At 42.2% G+C, this 15,825-nt stretch overlaps 1 protein-coding gene across 4 annotated transcripts in view; it reads left to right on the top strand.

Annotated features, from left to right (window-relative positions):
- The window catches only part of sbf2 (SET binding factor 2), a 106,586-nt gene extending 99,202 nt beyond the window's left edge, over positions 1 to 7,384 (top strand). For all 4 annotated transcript variants that reach the window (XM_026167769.2, XM_026167752.2, XM_080298352.1 and 1 more), the window contains 6 exons: positions 2,905 to 3,129; positions 3,215 to 3,322; positions 3,438 to 3,628; positions 5,072 to 5,159; positions 5,230 to 5,361; positions 5,977 to 7,384. In XM_026167769.2, the coding sequence (XP_026023554.1) occupies positions 2,905 to 3,129; positions 3,215 to 3,322; positions 3,438 to 3,628; positions 5,072 to 5,159; positions 5,230 to 5,361; positions 5,977 to 6,075 (843 nt within the window). In that variant the 3' untranslated portion in view covers positions 6,076 to 7,384. The remainder of the gene's footprint in view (positions 1 to 2,904; positions 3,130 to 3,214; positions 3,323 to 3,437; positions 3,629 to 5,071; positions 5,160 to 5,229; positions 5,362 to 5,976) is intronic.
- The last annotated feature ends 8,441 nt before the right edge of the window (positions 7,385 to 15,825 follow it).

The following is a 15,825-nucleotide window of genomic DNA, read 5'->3' as shown; positions in this document are numbered from 1 at the left end:
TGTCAGTTTTCATAGTTTCAGGCCGAAGAGCAGCTGGGGACGGTGTTTGTAGACAAGTCTGTCACTTCGTGCAAACTAAGATGGCAGCAAGGTGTAAGAAGCCAAACCAATCACAAGGAGGTTTTTGCCAGCTGTTTGTGGAATGCATGTTTTTCCCTGGTGACATTCGGTTGCTAAGGGGCTGCAGGGCTGCATGTCTGGTGCTTTAGAATCGTTTTCCCAGCATTTTCTCAGCAACCAGATGCTTGTAGATGAGTCTGTAGTCCTGTGACTGGGGCCTTGTTCCCTTAATGGAATGATGGAAAATGTTGGAAAGCTACTGTCACATGTAAGCAAAACTTTAATCGGTAACTATGGTATTGTGGACCTTTAGTTTATATTTTCTTCAGAGACTGATAGAAAAACAAAGTTCCTGTAAATGATGTGACACACTGAGAACTGGATCAGATCTCCTCACCGAAGAAATCCTCGTCATCTGTAGGTCTGTGGTTACACCACATGCAAACATAAATATACAAAAATAAGATGAGGATTAGTGTTTCAAGGTTGAACGGCATTAATAATAAAATTCTGCCGTGTAGCTGACTGAAAACAAATGTTCCAGCCAAATCCTGAGTACTCACGGCAAATCGTTCGCCTGTCCTATCTTGTAGCCTGTGCACTGATCAAACATGTTTACAATAATATTTTATTTTTAAAGTACGCAGCGCTCAAACGTGCTACACTTGGATGTTTTGGCTCCTCCGAGCTGAATGATTTATTGTCAGAGTTTGAGGCTAAAACACTGAGTTTGTTTCATCTGCGCAAAGTGGAACGTTTTTGCCATCACCGTCGCTAGCGCCAACGTGAAGGGATCATTTTAATATCACAACTGCCTGAAGCCTGGACTGCAGTCAGTAGACACCAAGAAAGCTTCATAGTCCAACATTTTCGCTGATGAAGGTTGATTTTCACACCTAAAATATGTTTAGTTTAGTTGTGTCCGCTTAAGGCTCACGGGGTATTGTCGTCAACCTGCCGGGTAGGCGGGCAGATGAAATTAGCGACCCACATCAACACCCAAGTTTGTGAATGCACTAAGTCGAGAACGACCCGACATACGAGTTTGAAATTCATACCATCTGTGTATCTACCAGGAGGCTGAGGGACTCCACAGGTAGTTACACTATGTACCTCCATCCTGCTCTCATTGACAGTGACAGGTTAGAGCAGGGGTCAGATTTTAGTAAAACTTGCACACACCTAATAGGTCTTCGCCCACATTGTTGCCGAAGTGAACGTCATGTGTCGTTTTAATGCGGATAACCAGTCTGATGACCTGGTTTTCAGCTTTTGGTCCGCTTCCTGTGCTTGGTCTGAAAGTCTGTCCGAAACAAAGTGAATCAGGGTGAAAACATTTCTTTGTTTTTCTCGTCGGACTAAAGGTTGGCTGTTTGGCTGTTCACAGCCGGACCAGATGAGATAAAGTTCAGCAAAGAATTTGTTTCAGACATTTTTTTAATATAAATCTTGGAAACTGACTTTTCACTAATCTTTAAAGAATAACCTAATATATGACCAAGAATTTGGTTACAGTGGCCAACGTGAGTTTGGAGTTGACACTTATTAACTACAGAGACTGAACAGTCAGTTATTTTGTTAATCATTTGCTGATTTTGATCTCAAGTTGAGCATCATCATAGGAAAGCACCAAGGAGACAGTCGTTACACATTGTGTTGTCACAGTAGATTGTTGGACTTTCCAGGGTCAGCATACTGCTGCGTATCGAGACTTCATACAAGCTAAACACACAAGTCGAGTTTTAGCAGCGCTATGTTGGCTTCAAGTATTCTACAGAGTTGATTTAAAAATCCTCCCATGTGTATATTAAATCCTAAATGGTCTTGAATCTTCTTTAATCTCTGCACCGCTAACCTGTCAGTGATGCAGCTTTCCTAGGCTACGTCCACACTAATGCGTTTTCGTTTGGACCGTCTCAGTGTGGACGGGAGACGGCGTTTTCCTCAAGGAAAAACGCAGCGTTTTGGAAACGCTCTCGAAAACGCATACATTTCAAAACGCAGCTGTCCCGTTGCAGTGTGGACACTCGGAAACGCAGACTTTCTAAAGCGATGACGCATTTTAGTCATGTGACGCAGTCATGTGGCCAATTAAACAAAGATAGCGGAGGGCATTATACAGCAGTTGTTTTGATTGCTGTCAATTTTGACAGCCCTACAAAAGATTAATATGAGTTTGTACATGCTCCAGATAGCTTTTCTTCAAATTCTTGAATTCTCACTCGCTTTTGCGCGTGCGCAGGACTGGAATAAGCGTTTTCGGTCGTTTAATGTGGACGAACAACTCTGTGAACAACGACTTAAAACGCTAGTGTGGACGCGGAACGTTTTCAGACGAAAACTCTGTTTTCAAATCTATCCGGGCTAGTGTGGACGTAGCCCTAGTTTATGCCACAAACTCTGGAACAGAGGGAAGCAAACTCTACTGATCATTTCTAGAACCTCTTAAAAAAACATGAAAGGCTGATGGGGAATTGTTGTCGCAACAACAGGCGAGCTGCTGGTGCAGACACCCAAGTTTATGAAGACAATAACTTGATCTCAGATAAGGTGAAATCTCAGTGACCTTTAGCTTCTGAAATTACCTCGAATTTTTGAATTCATACCATAGTTACATCAGCTGGGAGGCTGAAGGGTAGCACTGGTGGCTTTTCTAACCTAACATTCACACGCTCACAGTCCAATGAATGCACCTTGGTGTGCTTTGGCATGCTGGACTGGGATAAAACAACCAATTCATTCGATTAGTAGCAAACCCTATAGACGAACTATACAAATAAAACTGAATTAGATTAAAGAATTAGATTAAATTCTCCTTAAAGCCATGTGATGTCTGTGTTTCAGGTGATCCTGAAGCCTTCTATCAGCATCCTCAGCCTGAATAAATGGGACTTCTTCACAGAGGAGACCCTGTCGACTGGGCCGTGTTACGACTGGAGGACGATGGCTGTGAGGGTGGAGAGCTCGGAGGAGCTGCACACCATCTCCAACAGCAAGAGGAGGATTGTCTGGCCGTGTTACAGCAGCGTGAGCCGCGCCCAGCCGGACGCCATCACCAAGCTTCTCACTGTAAGAGACCCCAGCTTTTGTTTAAAATGTTTGTTCTGTTTGTCATTTTGTGGGTAACTTTACTCGGCTCTTCTTTGTGCTGCAGGACATCGAGAGGTTAGAGAGCGAGCTTAACCAGGCCCCGGAAAAATGGCAGACAACTCTGGAAAGAGTCAGAATGAGCATTCAGGAGGACCTCAAGCAAGAGGGAAATGTGCGTGCTGGAGGAGTCTTTATGACATGTTATGATTGAACATAGAAGGGCAGTCATATGCTTTGCATTTGCTTAATTGTCTAAATATTTCTTTTCTTTTTTTGTTCGTGTGTAGCTCTGTAAGGATTCGCTGTCCATCTCAGGCCTCATTTCCACACCTAACCTGCAGGCCTTCCAGCGGCGCTCCATGCTGCACCTGCCAGACAGCGCTCTGGTAGAGGACCACAGCACCGCCACAGCCAATGGGATCAACCGCCGCGCCGCAACACTTTACAACCAGTTCACCCCCAAGAGCGAGGAGAACAGGTGGGTCGTGAACTTCCCGATTTCCGGAACAAATTAGAAGTCCACATTTGTTTCGCTGACAAGCTGTTGCCGAGGGGCCAGTCCAGTTTTGGAAAATGAGTCAGCGCTCTGGTACGCTGTGTGTCATGTTTTGTGAGAATTGTCTGTACTCTATTAAACTCTGGGTGTGTAATTTTACAATTACTGTGAGGTTAAAGTACAGTCTTTTGGCTCCAATATCTGGATCGTTTCCTGAGGTGGACATACGGTCATTAAAATCTACTTTATGTTTAAAAAAAAATGAGTATATTTTCAGTGTAATACGTGCTCCTCCTGATTCAAATAATGTTCGGACAGGCTAAAGTTTTAACAGATGAAGCAAGTAAATCAGAAACCAGATATTACTTATCAGCGAGCATTTTCCATGTTTCAACACCTTCTCATTGCATCCAAATCACAAAACATGGCCTACATTATTCTGATGTCTCATGGTCCCACAAATTTGTCCACTTTTTAGCAGGACAGAGGGTGGAGAGGGGTTTTCGCCCGCCCGAGATCCTGACTGGAAGCTAGTGCCGAACACAGCAGGATAGCAGAGTTCACCGGGAACGGGAGAACTGCAAAAACAAAACAACTATCAAAAAATAAAACACGAAAAGCACGGACAGTGGCTGCAGTGACACCATTCATTGTTTTTAACACAACCCTCCTACATGGTTAGCTGTTAGACCGACAGCAACACGAACAACAGTGGGCCACAGACCGTTTGTAGCACATATTTGAACATTGCCTCCATCTGACATCAGAGCTCACTGCAGGCGGTCGCCGGAGTGGACCTGAAAGAGGTCACTCTCCCACTGCTCGAGCATAAAGTCCTCTTTACTCTGCTTTGCTAAAAAAAATATGCCCAACGACTATTTTTGATGAAGCTGCATCAGGCAGACAGGAAGTCAGACACAAAAACAGTGAAAATCATAAATAAAACACTGAATTTTCACTGCAAGGCGTCAGGTGTCATGTTCCCTGGTGCCCTGGCGACTCCTCTGAAGGAACCGTATCCACTAACTACACATCACATAAACGTGGAGGACACTGAAGTCAGCATATGGGTTCATTTATAGGTTCATGTGTAGTGGAAGATAGCAAATTCATGAACAGATGACAACGAGGATGAGGAGAAAGGGTGCCAACTGTTTAGTTGTGGCTTTTTGTGAAGCAGCGTGTGCTACTTCTGTCGGAGATATGTGCGGAGTTGGAGCCAGGAGTTTTGGCTAATGCAGACTTCATCCAAAATTTCATGACTACCTCTGTCAGCTGCTCTCCTTGGGACTCTGACTCTGATGGAATTGGTTAAAATCGCAATTAACAAAATACCAGAGTTCTTGTGATTTCTGCTTTTAAGACTAATGTGAGGTTAAAAGTGTCGACGCATAACATCCAATCTTACAACTGTTATTTTTGTAGGTCTTATGAGGGCGTCCTGTATAAACGTGGAGCACTGCTGAAAGGTTGGAAGCCTCGCTGGTTCGTGTTGGACATTACAAAACACCAGGTGAGCAGGTTGCACTACCCTGCTGTAGTTTGAGTGACCGGTTGCAGGTTTAACAGTCTGGTCTTTGCAGATGAGGTACTACGACACCGGTGAGGACACGAACTGCAGAGGCCACATCGATCTAGCAGAGGTGGAGTCCGTGATGACGGCCGCGCCCACTATAGGAGCTCCAAAGCACATCAGTGAAAAGGCTTTCTTTGATGTGAGTACACATTTATTCACTGGTCTACATATTATATTTTATCTGGAAGTTGTTTTTATATTATACAATTGGATTAATATGGTCTTGCATAGAGTGTTGCATTATGGGTGTCGGTATTTTCCCAAAATGTTTTATAGAAAAACTACTTGACGTGAGTTCGCTGCCTGCACTGCAGCATGTCATAGAGGCTTTAGTCTGATTCCCTCCTGAATGACTGAGCTCCTACCGCTGTCACTAAGGGAGAGCTACGCCATCTATAATATTATTCTTTCGGTCGCTACTCAGAGATTGAGACCAGGTGAGGGTAGGAACGTACAGTGAGGGAAACAGCTTTTTGATCCCATCGTAAATTTCAGGGAAGTTTGCTCAATTGTGAAGAAACCTGGTCCATCCGTCCATTTTCTAGCCAGAAACATCCAGAGAAAAAAACCTTACATGAAAGTAATGCATCAATTTGCACGTCTTCGAGCGAAATAAGTATTTGATCCTCAACAATCCAGCAGGAATTCTGTAAACGTGTTTAAAATGTGTGCTAAATTGGGATGAAAATTTGTGACATTGTTGCCCTTTTTGCTGCCATTTAACCTTTTGTCCTTCCACCCATTTGTCCTCTAGCTGAAGACCAGCAAGAGAGTCTACAACTTCTGTGCCTCAGATGCTCCCAGCGCTCAAGTGTGGATAGACAAGATCCAGAACTGCATCTCTGATGCGTGAAGTAAACACGACATCACCGACATCAGAGGCAGCGTCGGGCGGTCGAGACGCGACAGCTGCTTTATCCAACTTTTAGATGTCTTTCATTTTGGGGACCAAACAGTGAATTAAGTGCCTGGTAGTGGAGGATGGATACTCTCCATCCACCTATCTGCCTGTTACTTAGCAACCTGTCATCACTCCACAGGTGAGCTTCAGTTGGAATCGGGTGACCAAATTTGCCTCTGCTGTCAGCGTGCCCCACTCCCACCCCCCTGACAGGGATAAAGTAAACATAAGCTGAGGTTTTAGGGGACTGCACTACCAAGGACATGTTATCCTGTTCTAGATGTACATAGATCAAAGCAATATCACTGGCCAATCAAACTGTGGGTTCAGTTTTTGACTTAAAAACATTAAAAAAAAAAAAAGCTTGTAAAAGAATTTCTATCTTATTTTACTACAAGGAAAAGTTATTGCTGCTTACATAAACGTATGAACCGCCAAAAACTCAGAGATTTTTAATGCACAACATTAAAAAGCAATTTGTTTGCACTTAGCGCTAACGTATGCACTCGTCATCAAATATAGACTTTCTGACAGATGCGGACAGCGAGGCTAAAGGCATTACTTGGCAATGTGCATGTGTCGTTTCCTCGTGACAGATTAAATGGAAAGATTTTGCACAGTGAGCTCAAATGAGTTACCTGAGATTTTTTGTTTTGTTTTAATTTAAAAATGTGACGTTTCCTCTGTTTTGTCGAATGTTCATTGACTTCTGGTTTAACACTTTTGTCTCGTGTAATGTAAATTATTATTTTTATTAAAAGTGTAACTGTGTAAGTGTGGTGGCGTTACGTTTTCCTGTAAATACCTACATGACATGTTGTTTTATATACTGTATGTACTGAACATAAGTATACTTTTTCTAACTTTAATTCTAATGTGACTGAGTTTTTCTTTTCTTTTTTCTTCAATGTGTTGTTACTGGTGCACAAAACCCCCCGAGTGGCCTGTTCTTTGTTTGTGGTGACATGTTTTTCTGAAAATGAAATGGACATTGTTGTTGTTGTTGTTGTTCGGACAGGCTCTGTCTTTTAAGGGCTTTTTAAAGAATATATATCATGTAGGACGTGATTGTTTTCAGAGTTTATCGTCCCATCTGTCCTCTGTTTATGCAGCCTTCACAGTTTTTCATTACAAAAGAAGAAAAACACAAACTATTCAGCCATATCAGCGGCGTTACTGTATCTTTGTACCATGTTTTGTGGTTACGCTATTTTTTTTTATTATTTTTTTTTTGGAAATAAATCAAACATACTTGAAACTACCTGTTCCTTTTGTGCTCATATATTTTTCTACCTAGTGATGAAGTAAAGGCAGGATTAAATGATGACCATTTCTAATTTTGAATTTCCTAATCTGAACATGTGCGCGAGATTAGTGGGGCCTTAAAATGGCACTGGCGATTCTAGAGTCTATTGGGGCCCTAGGGAAAATTCACAGATGGCACCGCAGCCAGTGTTTTATCACCAATATCTCTTAATATAGGAAATTCTTTGAAGATAGTGAATCTTGAAACTAGAGAATTTTCACTTGTTTCATCAAGATATTTTACCTTGAAATAAGGGGAAAAATGAAACGAGTGAAAATTCTCTAGTTTCAAAATTCACTGTCTTGAAACAAGTTCCTGTATCTTACTGGAATGACGCTTTGTAGCTGATTTTGTCTTATTTTAAGTGTAATGAGATCTTGTGACTAGAAATAAGACAAATATACTTGGTAAGATTTTGAGTTTTTGTAGTGTGAGGAGATGCGTGGGATCAAATTAGCTGATGAATCCTCTCGCCCTATCACAGCTAAGCAGAAGACGATAGCTAGATAGTAAAAGTTATGTTATTCAAGTGTCTCTTTCAGCATTATATTTAATAGTAATTATCCGCTCCACTCACTGCTGTGTTGCTTTTCTTCTCCTCTTTTTCCTCCTGTCTTTCTTCAGTCCCAGAAGGATCTCGTCTTCATTTTCACAGATTGGCTCTCACTGTTGTCATTAGGTTTGTTTAAACAGAATCATTCACGCTACTTTCAGCTGGAGAGAGTGCAGTCAGGTGGGGCCCCCTTGAAGGGAGTCAGGTTTCTCCTATTTGTGCAACATGCAGACTTTGCACTTTGCCACTTCTGCACTAGTTTAAACTTTGTTAACCCCATGCCCCCTAGACTTCAAGCAGTTGCCTGCCTTGTCTGGATGGAAGTGGTGCCTCTGGGACTGGTGAAAAAAATAAATAAATAGAAACTCACCCTGAGTAATCCCACAGTCTTGCCAAAAATGAATGTATGACATTGGCTCAGGTACACTTGGCCTCGAGCTGAGACTGAACTCACACTGCCAGTAAAAGGTCACAATCAACTGCATTTTCCAAGAGGAGCACATTTAACTCTCTGTAAGCTCATCTTATTAGTCTTTTTGTTTTGTTTATTTGTTTTGTTTTATTATTTGCATCATTATCTGAGTGGGTATTATGCTGAGGCAAACAGGAGGTGGAGGCCAGGTTATTGAACCGCAGGAGAAGGAGGAGTGGAAAATGAAAAGGGACAGGGAAACACCCAGGAGACCCCAAAGAGTGCTGAAGATCTGGGGCCAAAATCTCGATGACAACTGTGTTTCCATGCAAGCAGAGGGAAGAGTGAATGCCCACAGCCAAATGGGGGTATTTCTTTACCAATGCAATACAAATTTTTTAATTATGGATATGTTTGCACTGAATCAAGGTGACATTGTAGTAAATAGACAAACTCCAATCTGTGCATCAGGAGCAGCTAAGGCTTCAGTATCTTGCCCAAAGATACTTTGATATGCAGGTTGGAGGAGTCAATCTCACATAGAAACCTCTGAGCCCTGACTGCTCCTAACTACCAGCAGGGGCATTTTTGGTTTGTTTTGTCAGGGTTTTAGGACATCGAAGAGGAAAATAATGTTTTAAATCAAGTGATTTATGTGTAACCATGGAGTAAAGCGAGTCAGCCTTTTGATTTGATTCAGCCAGATTCTTTTCACCCCATGTTAAAAAAAAATAGTGTTTAAATTTGTTATTTTGTTCCAGACTCCCGAAGCTCTCCTTTCCTCTTTTCCTTTCCTCTTTTCCTTCCCCCTCACTCACCAGCCAGTCGAAGAAGATGCCAGCTCCACCCTGAGTCTGGCTCTGCCAGTTTCTTATTCTTAAAAGGGAGTTCTTCCTTCCCAGTGTCGCCAAGTGCTGGCTCATAGTGGATCGTCTGGTTGTTAGAGCTCCCAGTCTAATCATGTCAGGTCAGATATAAATCGCCTGCCATTTTTTTATGTCTCCTCACATTTACACCATCCATCTGTCATAAGTGTCCGAAAAACAATGACTCAGAGTTTACTTTATTGTGTAACTGTTTTGTATTCTCAGACAATGTTTACCAAAGGAATGTTTTTGGGTTTATATGTAGAAGCTAAGCAGCCAGCAGTGTAAGACTGGATTGTCTGCCATCTGCTAGCTAGTGATGATTTCTCTGTTAGCTGAAGCTCATATTTATCTGGATTACAGCTGAAAGAAAGGTCAAACTTTCCCCTCACAGGATTCCTGAGAGAAAGCGTCCCCTCTCCGAAAAGAACATGGCAGCGCAATTTCGGTTTGCAAAGTTGCATCTCAGCAAACCACAAGTGTTCTGGGACAATGTCCTTTGGATAGATGAGACCAAAATGGAGACGTCTGGCCATCATGCACAGTGTATTGCACAGAGAACCAAATACAGCAGTACAAACACCTCATACAAATCTACAAGCATGATAATGGAGAGTGGAGGATTTGGGGCTTGTTTTACAGCCACAGGACTTCGGCACCTTGCCGTCATTGAGTCGACTAAGAACTGCTCTTTATTTAAAGCATCCGGGAGGCAATCTGTCTGACTGCTACAGCTGGTCTGAACTGAGTTATCCAACAGCAGCAAATCTACAACAGAATTGCTGAAAAAGAAAAGAACCAAGGTGCTGCAATGGTCCAATCAATAGTCGAGGCCTCAACATGACTGAAATGCTGTGGAGGGACGTTAAAAGAGCTGTGCATCAACATTTCAAGCCTCAATGAACTAAAGCAACATTATAAGGAAGAGTGGGGTGTCAGAGACTCGTGCAGAGAGAGTTATTCCCACTAAAAGCTCTTCTAAAATCAACTGAAACATGGAGCACACTTAGTTTTTCACATCATTTAATAGAGTCCTGTGAAAACTTTCCATGTAACTGTTAACACATGGCAATCGAGTCCTAGCACTCGCAGTATGTTCCCTTCAGGATAAACAAAAATAGATTTGGTCATCTTCTGGCTTTTCATTTAGCACTCGGCATTTTAACTTCTTCTGTACTCTGGTTTTATGACTTATTATCTGTGATCTCAGAGCATCAGCTCTGTCAATAAGGTGAGTGCTAACACACCACAATCACATGATGAATTTCATAGGTTTGTCAACAGGTTTTCTAGAAGTACAGTGAGTACTGAATGCTGACCTTAGCAGTGAGTTCAAGGTAAAAAAACAAAAACAAAACAAAGCTGCTCATCATTTGCTGTCATGTCACACATAGGATAGAGTCACAGGATACAGGAAGAACTGTCCTCGTGTGAGCACCTCATCTTCAAGAAAGGATGTCCTATCAATGAGCAGTAATCAGACACCCCTTCAACTGATGTTTTCTGATCTGAGCCAGCAACAGGGCTTGGAGAGGATGATGATGATCTATGTCTCACTTGCCAACAATGAATATGGGACTGGGCAGGAGCCCCAGCTCAGGCGCTGTGGCGCCTGGTTGGCGGTGCAGAACAGGACTCGTGTGGTCCCTCGAAGGTTTGATTCAGAGAGGAAGCTGAGGTCAAAAGAAGAGCGGTGAGGCACTTTTTTGGAGGGAAGTGGTGAGTATTTGTCAAGCAATGCAATCTCCCAGCTGGCTTGTACTGGCAGCAGGTGCAGAGCTGCAGCAGGCCAACATCTGGACAGAGTCTATGACACATCATATTTAGCATTTTGCTTTGGGTAAGGGGATTAGGACCTTGGCCCGTTAATACTGGGATGCAGCGGAAGTTATCCAGCAAGATTGTGTGGAATGGCATGATAGGAATCATCTTCTCCAGAGATAAAAATGGGGGTTTTACTTCCTTAAGACCGGATTGCACCAAATTCATGCACATCAATTGAATAAGTATTTTAGGATGAAAACTCCAAGCTGTTATATAACGATAGCATGAGGTGGTGTACATTACTGCCTGTGCAAGTGATTTCTTTCTCAACGTTTGAGACAAATTACTGATGAAAGCCTCTATTACCCCTACAAGCAGCAGTGTTTTAAATGCATTGCTGTGTAACAGTGATATTGTGTAACTTGGCTGCATGTGTCTTGAGTTCACTGTGATTAGTCTTGGTTGGCTGGAAGCGTGCTGCTTCCACATCAAAAGTGGTCTATAAATTAAACATTGCACGTATCTGTTGGTTTTGGATCGCGCTCTTCGTGTTTAGTCACAGCTGCAGTAAATGCTTCTTGTCCAATAAAACATCTCCAGAAATAAGCTGATTGGCCTTTCCGCAGGCCCCAAAAATACCCCAGTGACAGATGATCCTGATTTATTTTATTGCTCCTCCAAGGCTAATATCCATGTAGCCCTGTGGCTGCAATGAATGCCTGCTATGTAGCAATTTTTACATGAATGTCATGTCATGTAGGCAACTTGAGAGTTCATTCGCCGCTGCTGGGGGTCCTTCCCGCTTCACAAACTTGCGGGCCTCTCTGCGGGCACCTGCTCCAAAATTCAGCAGAACACTTCCAAACGCTGATCTCACTTAGCTTGACACACATCATCGAGTCCCACCCTTGGAAATCAGGGTGATGTCAACTGCGGGCAGCACATGGGGGTCTAGATTATCCAGTGCATGCTCCAGATGATCTTATCCAGACACCGCCCGCTCATCCATGAATAGAAAAGCACAATAAACATTTGATTTGTATCGTTAAGGGCTGGTGTTTGCTTTCGTGACTGTTTCTTTGGCCCATTTTGAGTGATTTATCTGAGGCCCTGATGTTTTTCACTTGCCTGTGTAAGTGACCCACAGTTTCTCTCTGCAGCTGAACCCTGAGCCCATTCAGCTATAGAAGCGCTCAGGGCTGAGGTCACTGTGGGAAGCCATCTAACCCAGAAAACAGGCATCTGCCAGACATTTTTTCACCAGCAGACAATCCCATAAGATGTTCCAGTTTCAAATCAGTCTCTATGAGGATGTTTTGGAGAGGAATCAGATGGATTGGTTATGGGCATTAGGGTGCTATTCGAACACATGAGCTTGAGGGTGAGACAGCTAGAGATAGCCTTTACTTGGAATGCAGAGGGCTTGTGCAATTTAGCTACGGAGATCAGAAACTCACAATTCTGAGAATAGTATTTGCAATAAAAAGCAGCACATTTTTCTCAGATTCTGAGATATAAATACCTCTTAAAAACAAATGTGGACACCAAATCTGTTTATCACACAGCAAACCCTGTTAATCGTATATCATCATGCAAGACACCCATAAAAGCAGAGTCTGTGTTGTGTTTAGTGTTTTTTTCTACAATCCCGTTTACATTATTAGCTCAGAGCCTTGACTGATCTGTTTCTACACCTGATCTTATCAGTGACCTGCCAGTATAGAGATATGTGCACGGTGCTGACTGTTAGACCGGTGTGCAGGTCGTTATCTCATCTCCTGAACTCAAAATGAACTCCCAGTTTCCTTTCAGAAGGACAAATGAAGGCGAGTTGCTTTTTTACTGTAAACTATAAACGTGCATTGTGCAGGCGAGCTGCCTGGCTGACAAGACGAGAGACAAACAAGTGCCCGAAATGACAGCTTGATGCCGAAACAATGTTCCTGCAATGCTGTCTCTGTTTTCACTGAAACATGAGGATGAAGAAGACAAAGGTGAGCAGTACGTGTAAGAACAGTGGTTCTTTGTTGCACAAACTGATGTGTTTTGACACACGCAGACCTCACCGCTGCATGTCACGTGCATCAAGTGATTCATCTTCTTTAGTGGTTACTGGAACAATGAAGTCATGTTGTAAAGCACCTACAAGACCTGTTACACGATCAGACAGGTAACCAGGCCAAGCGCTGATCCGAAGCATTCTCTCTGATATTCATTTCAGCGTCTGCACCAGCCAAAGTGGAAGTTTCTGGAGTGATGCTGCGGCTGATAGTGGGCCCGCTCCGTGACACTCAATCTGCCGCAAATCAGATCAGTGCATCCAATCTGCGTTGCTTTTCAAGAAGTCTGAATGAAGCTACCTAACTGAAAAGACAAGGGTAGGGATAAAAATAAATAACAACAACAATAAATGGGTTCTGTTATTGTGTACTGTTTGTGTAGTCAGGCACTGGCTCCATGCGTGAAAACGACGTGTAATTAAACTAATGTCTTTGCTACCTTTGGCAGTAGTTTGCTCAGAGTCCAATTAAATTCATATTTGGGTAGTGACTCAAGTAGTTCAGCAACTTTATCTCTATTTTGAATCAGGGATGCCTGAAACTACAAACGGTTTTGGGCCGTATTATTTCACTTTTATTTTCCACGCCCTATTATTGTTTTCGTGCTGAAAGCTGTGAAGGCATGCCCAGGTGATGTGTTCACCAGGCTGCTCAACATTCGTGGAAGAACTGTCAATGCTCCGGGCTCACTCACCAGTAAAGCTTCCCAATCCCACCCTGAAGAAGAATCACTATGGCAATACCTAATACAAATACATGATATAATATGACATATGTCCGATATACAAGCCCAGACTAACTGAATACAAAACCAAAGCTGAAATTCCCGTGATTTCCTTTAAACTGGGGGGGGGGAATTCGTTTTAATTATTTTCTAAGTAGTCTCAACAACTAAATATCTCACCCTGAGTAGTTTTGCTGTTTCTCTAACAGCCAAAATGACATTTTTACAATGACAGCGGGCTTATTTACAAGCGACAACCATGAGGAGTGCGAGGGGCACGGCTCCGCTTAAGCCTGAGCAGTCCCGGTTTAAAGCTCCCGTCCCTCCTCAGCGTGACTGAGGATCGTGTTCATCTGCTGACACCTGCTGGATGTTGTATGACTGCAATCAAGTAGAAAATGGAAAGCTTGTTGGGTTCTTTAGTTACATTTATTTGTAGAAAGCCTCTTCTCAAACTGTGAAATGAGAACAGCCACGTCCACAGTCATGAAACAATGCTTTAATTTGTTGGTTATAACAGACACAATTAACTCATCTAGAGTTAATGACCTGGGACAGTATAACAAACATTTCTGCCCACATATCCTCCTCCTTTTCCTTTTATGTTACAATAAGTCTTCTAACAAGTCGAAATATTAAAAAAAAAAAAAAAAAAGCAAAGTACTAACATGAAATACAGCACATGAGATGAGAATAAAATCTAAATAAAATCTAAAACGGAAAACTCAAATGAATAAAATAAAAAGGTGGATGTTAACCTGTGATCAAATTATCTCAGCTCATCACCTCTTTTAATCGCCTCTCAGGAGATGGTTGTTATTAAATTGGAACATCTTCTTCCAAGGTAACAAATAAACTTCTGAGGCTTGGATCTGATTTTTTGTCACAGAAAATTCCTCGAAGCTCTACATCTACAAGTGACTCAGAGAAGTAAACCATTTTTTACATTTTTCACGTGGTTTGGTGAGTTCATGTTATCAAGCGCCTTTAGACTTGTGACATTTCAATACAGTCAGAGGCTGTGAAAGAACTCACTGCCTGTTCACTACTTTACCTACTTTTTCTGTCTGCCATGTTTGAGTGTGTTTATTTAGTCTTTAATTGTAGACACTGGGATAAAAAGTAGAGCAGAAGAGTAACTTGTTTGCATCCTAAAAGCAAACCCACAATCATTGGACAATAAAATGAGGACGCATATCTTTGCATGACAGGAGCTGACACAGAGGACTTAAAATTAAGATGATACATACGGGGGAAAAGAAAAACACCCTTTTACATATCGGGACATACTAAAAATAATATTCCTTAGGTCTTAAAATGAGGCAAATACAACCTCAGATGCACAACGGCACGTTGTCTGTTACATCGTGTCATTATTCATTTAACAAAGTTAAGCCAAAATGCAGAAGCAGTGTGTGAAAAACTAACTACACCCTTACTGCTTTCATAGGAACCAGCAGCAGCCAGATGCTGAAAGTAAAATGCACTTGATTAACTGATCGCCAGCAAGTGTGAGCACCTCTATAAAAGCGGAGGCTTTCAGGCTTGCACTGCAACCAACGGACCGGCACATCTTGGAGTTATCGAGCCGACCATGAACTCCTCTGAGTGCATTTTGGACTAGTTTCTGCTAAATAAATAATGACAAGATGTAATCTTCGTGTGCTGTTGTTCATCTCAGGCTGTATTTATATAATTTTGTGACCTGGCAAAGATTACATTTTATTTTATTATGTTCAGATAAGTAAAAGTTTTGTATTTAAAAGCAGGGTTCTTTCTTCAACTCTTTACTATTACATGAACTATATAGTACAGTAATGCTCACTGTGAGCCACATATAGTCCACTTTGATCTTGAGCTTTAAAACTTATAAAAACACAGTTAAAAGGTCCAAATCTATGCACTCTTTTCATAGTTGTCCAGCGGTCGGAATTGGAGTCTTTGTCTCTGGGGCCTTATGTTTGAAACTCCTGCTCTACAGGATGCCAGTAATTTGCAAAATAAACAAATTAAAAAG

The sequence above is a fragment of the Astatotilapia calliptera genome, chromosome 1 (genome assembly GCF_964374335.1).
Source record: "Astatotilapia calliptera chromosome 1, fAstCal68.1, whole genome shotgun sequence".
Classification (NCBI taxonomy): domain Eukaryota; kingdom Metazoa; phylum Chordata; class Actinopteri; order Cichliformes; family Cichlidae; genus Astatotilapia; species Astatotilapia calliptera.
This window is presented reverse-complemented; position numbering and strand designations above follow the sequence as displayed.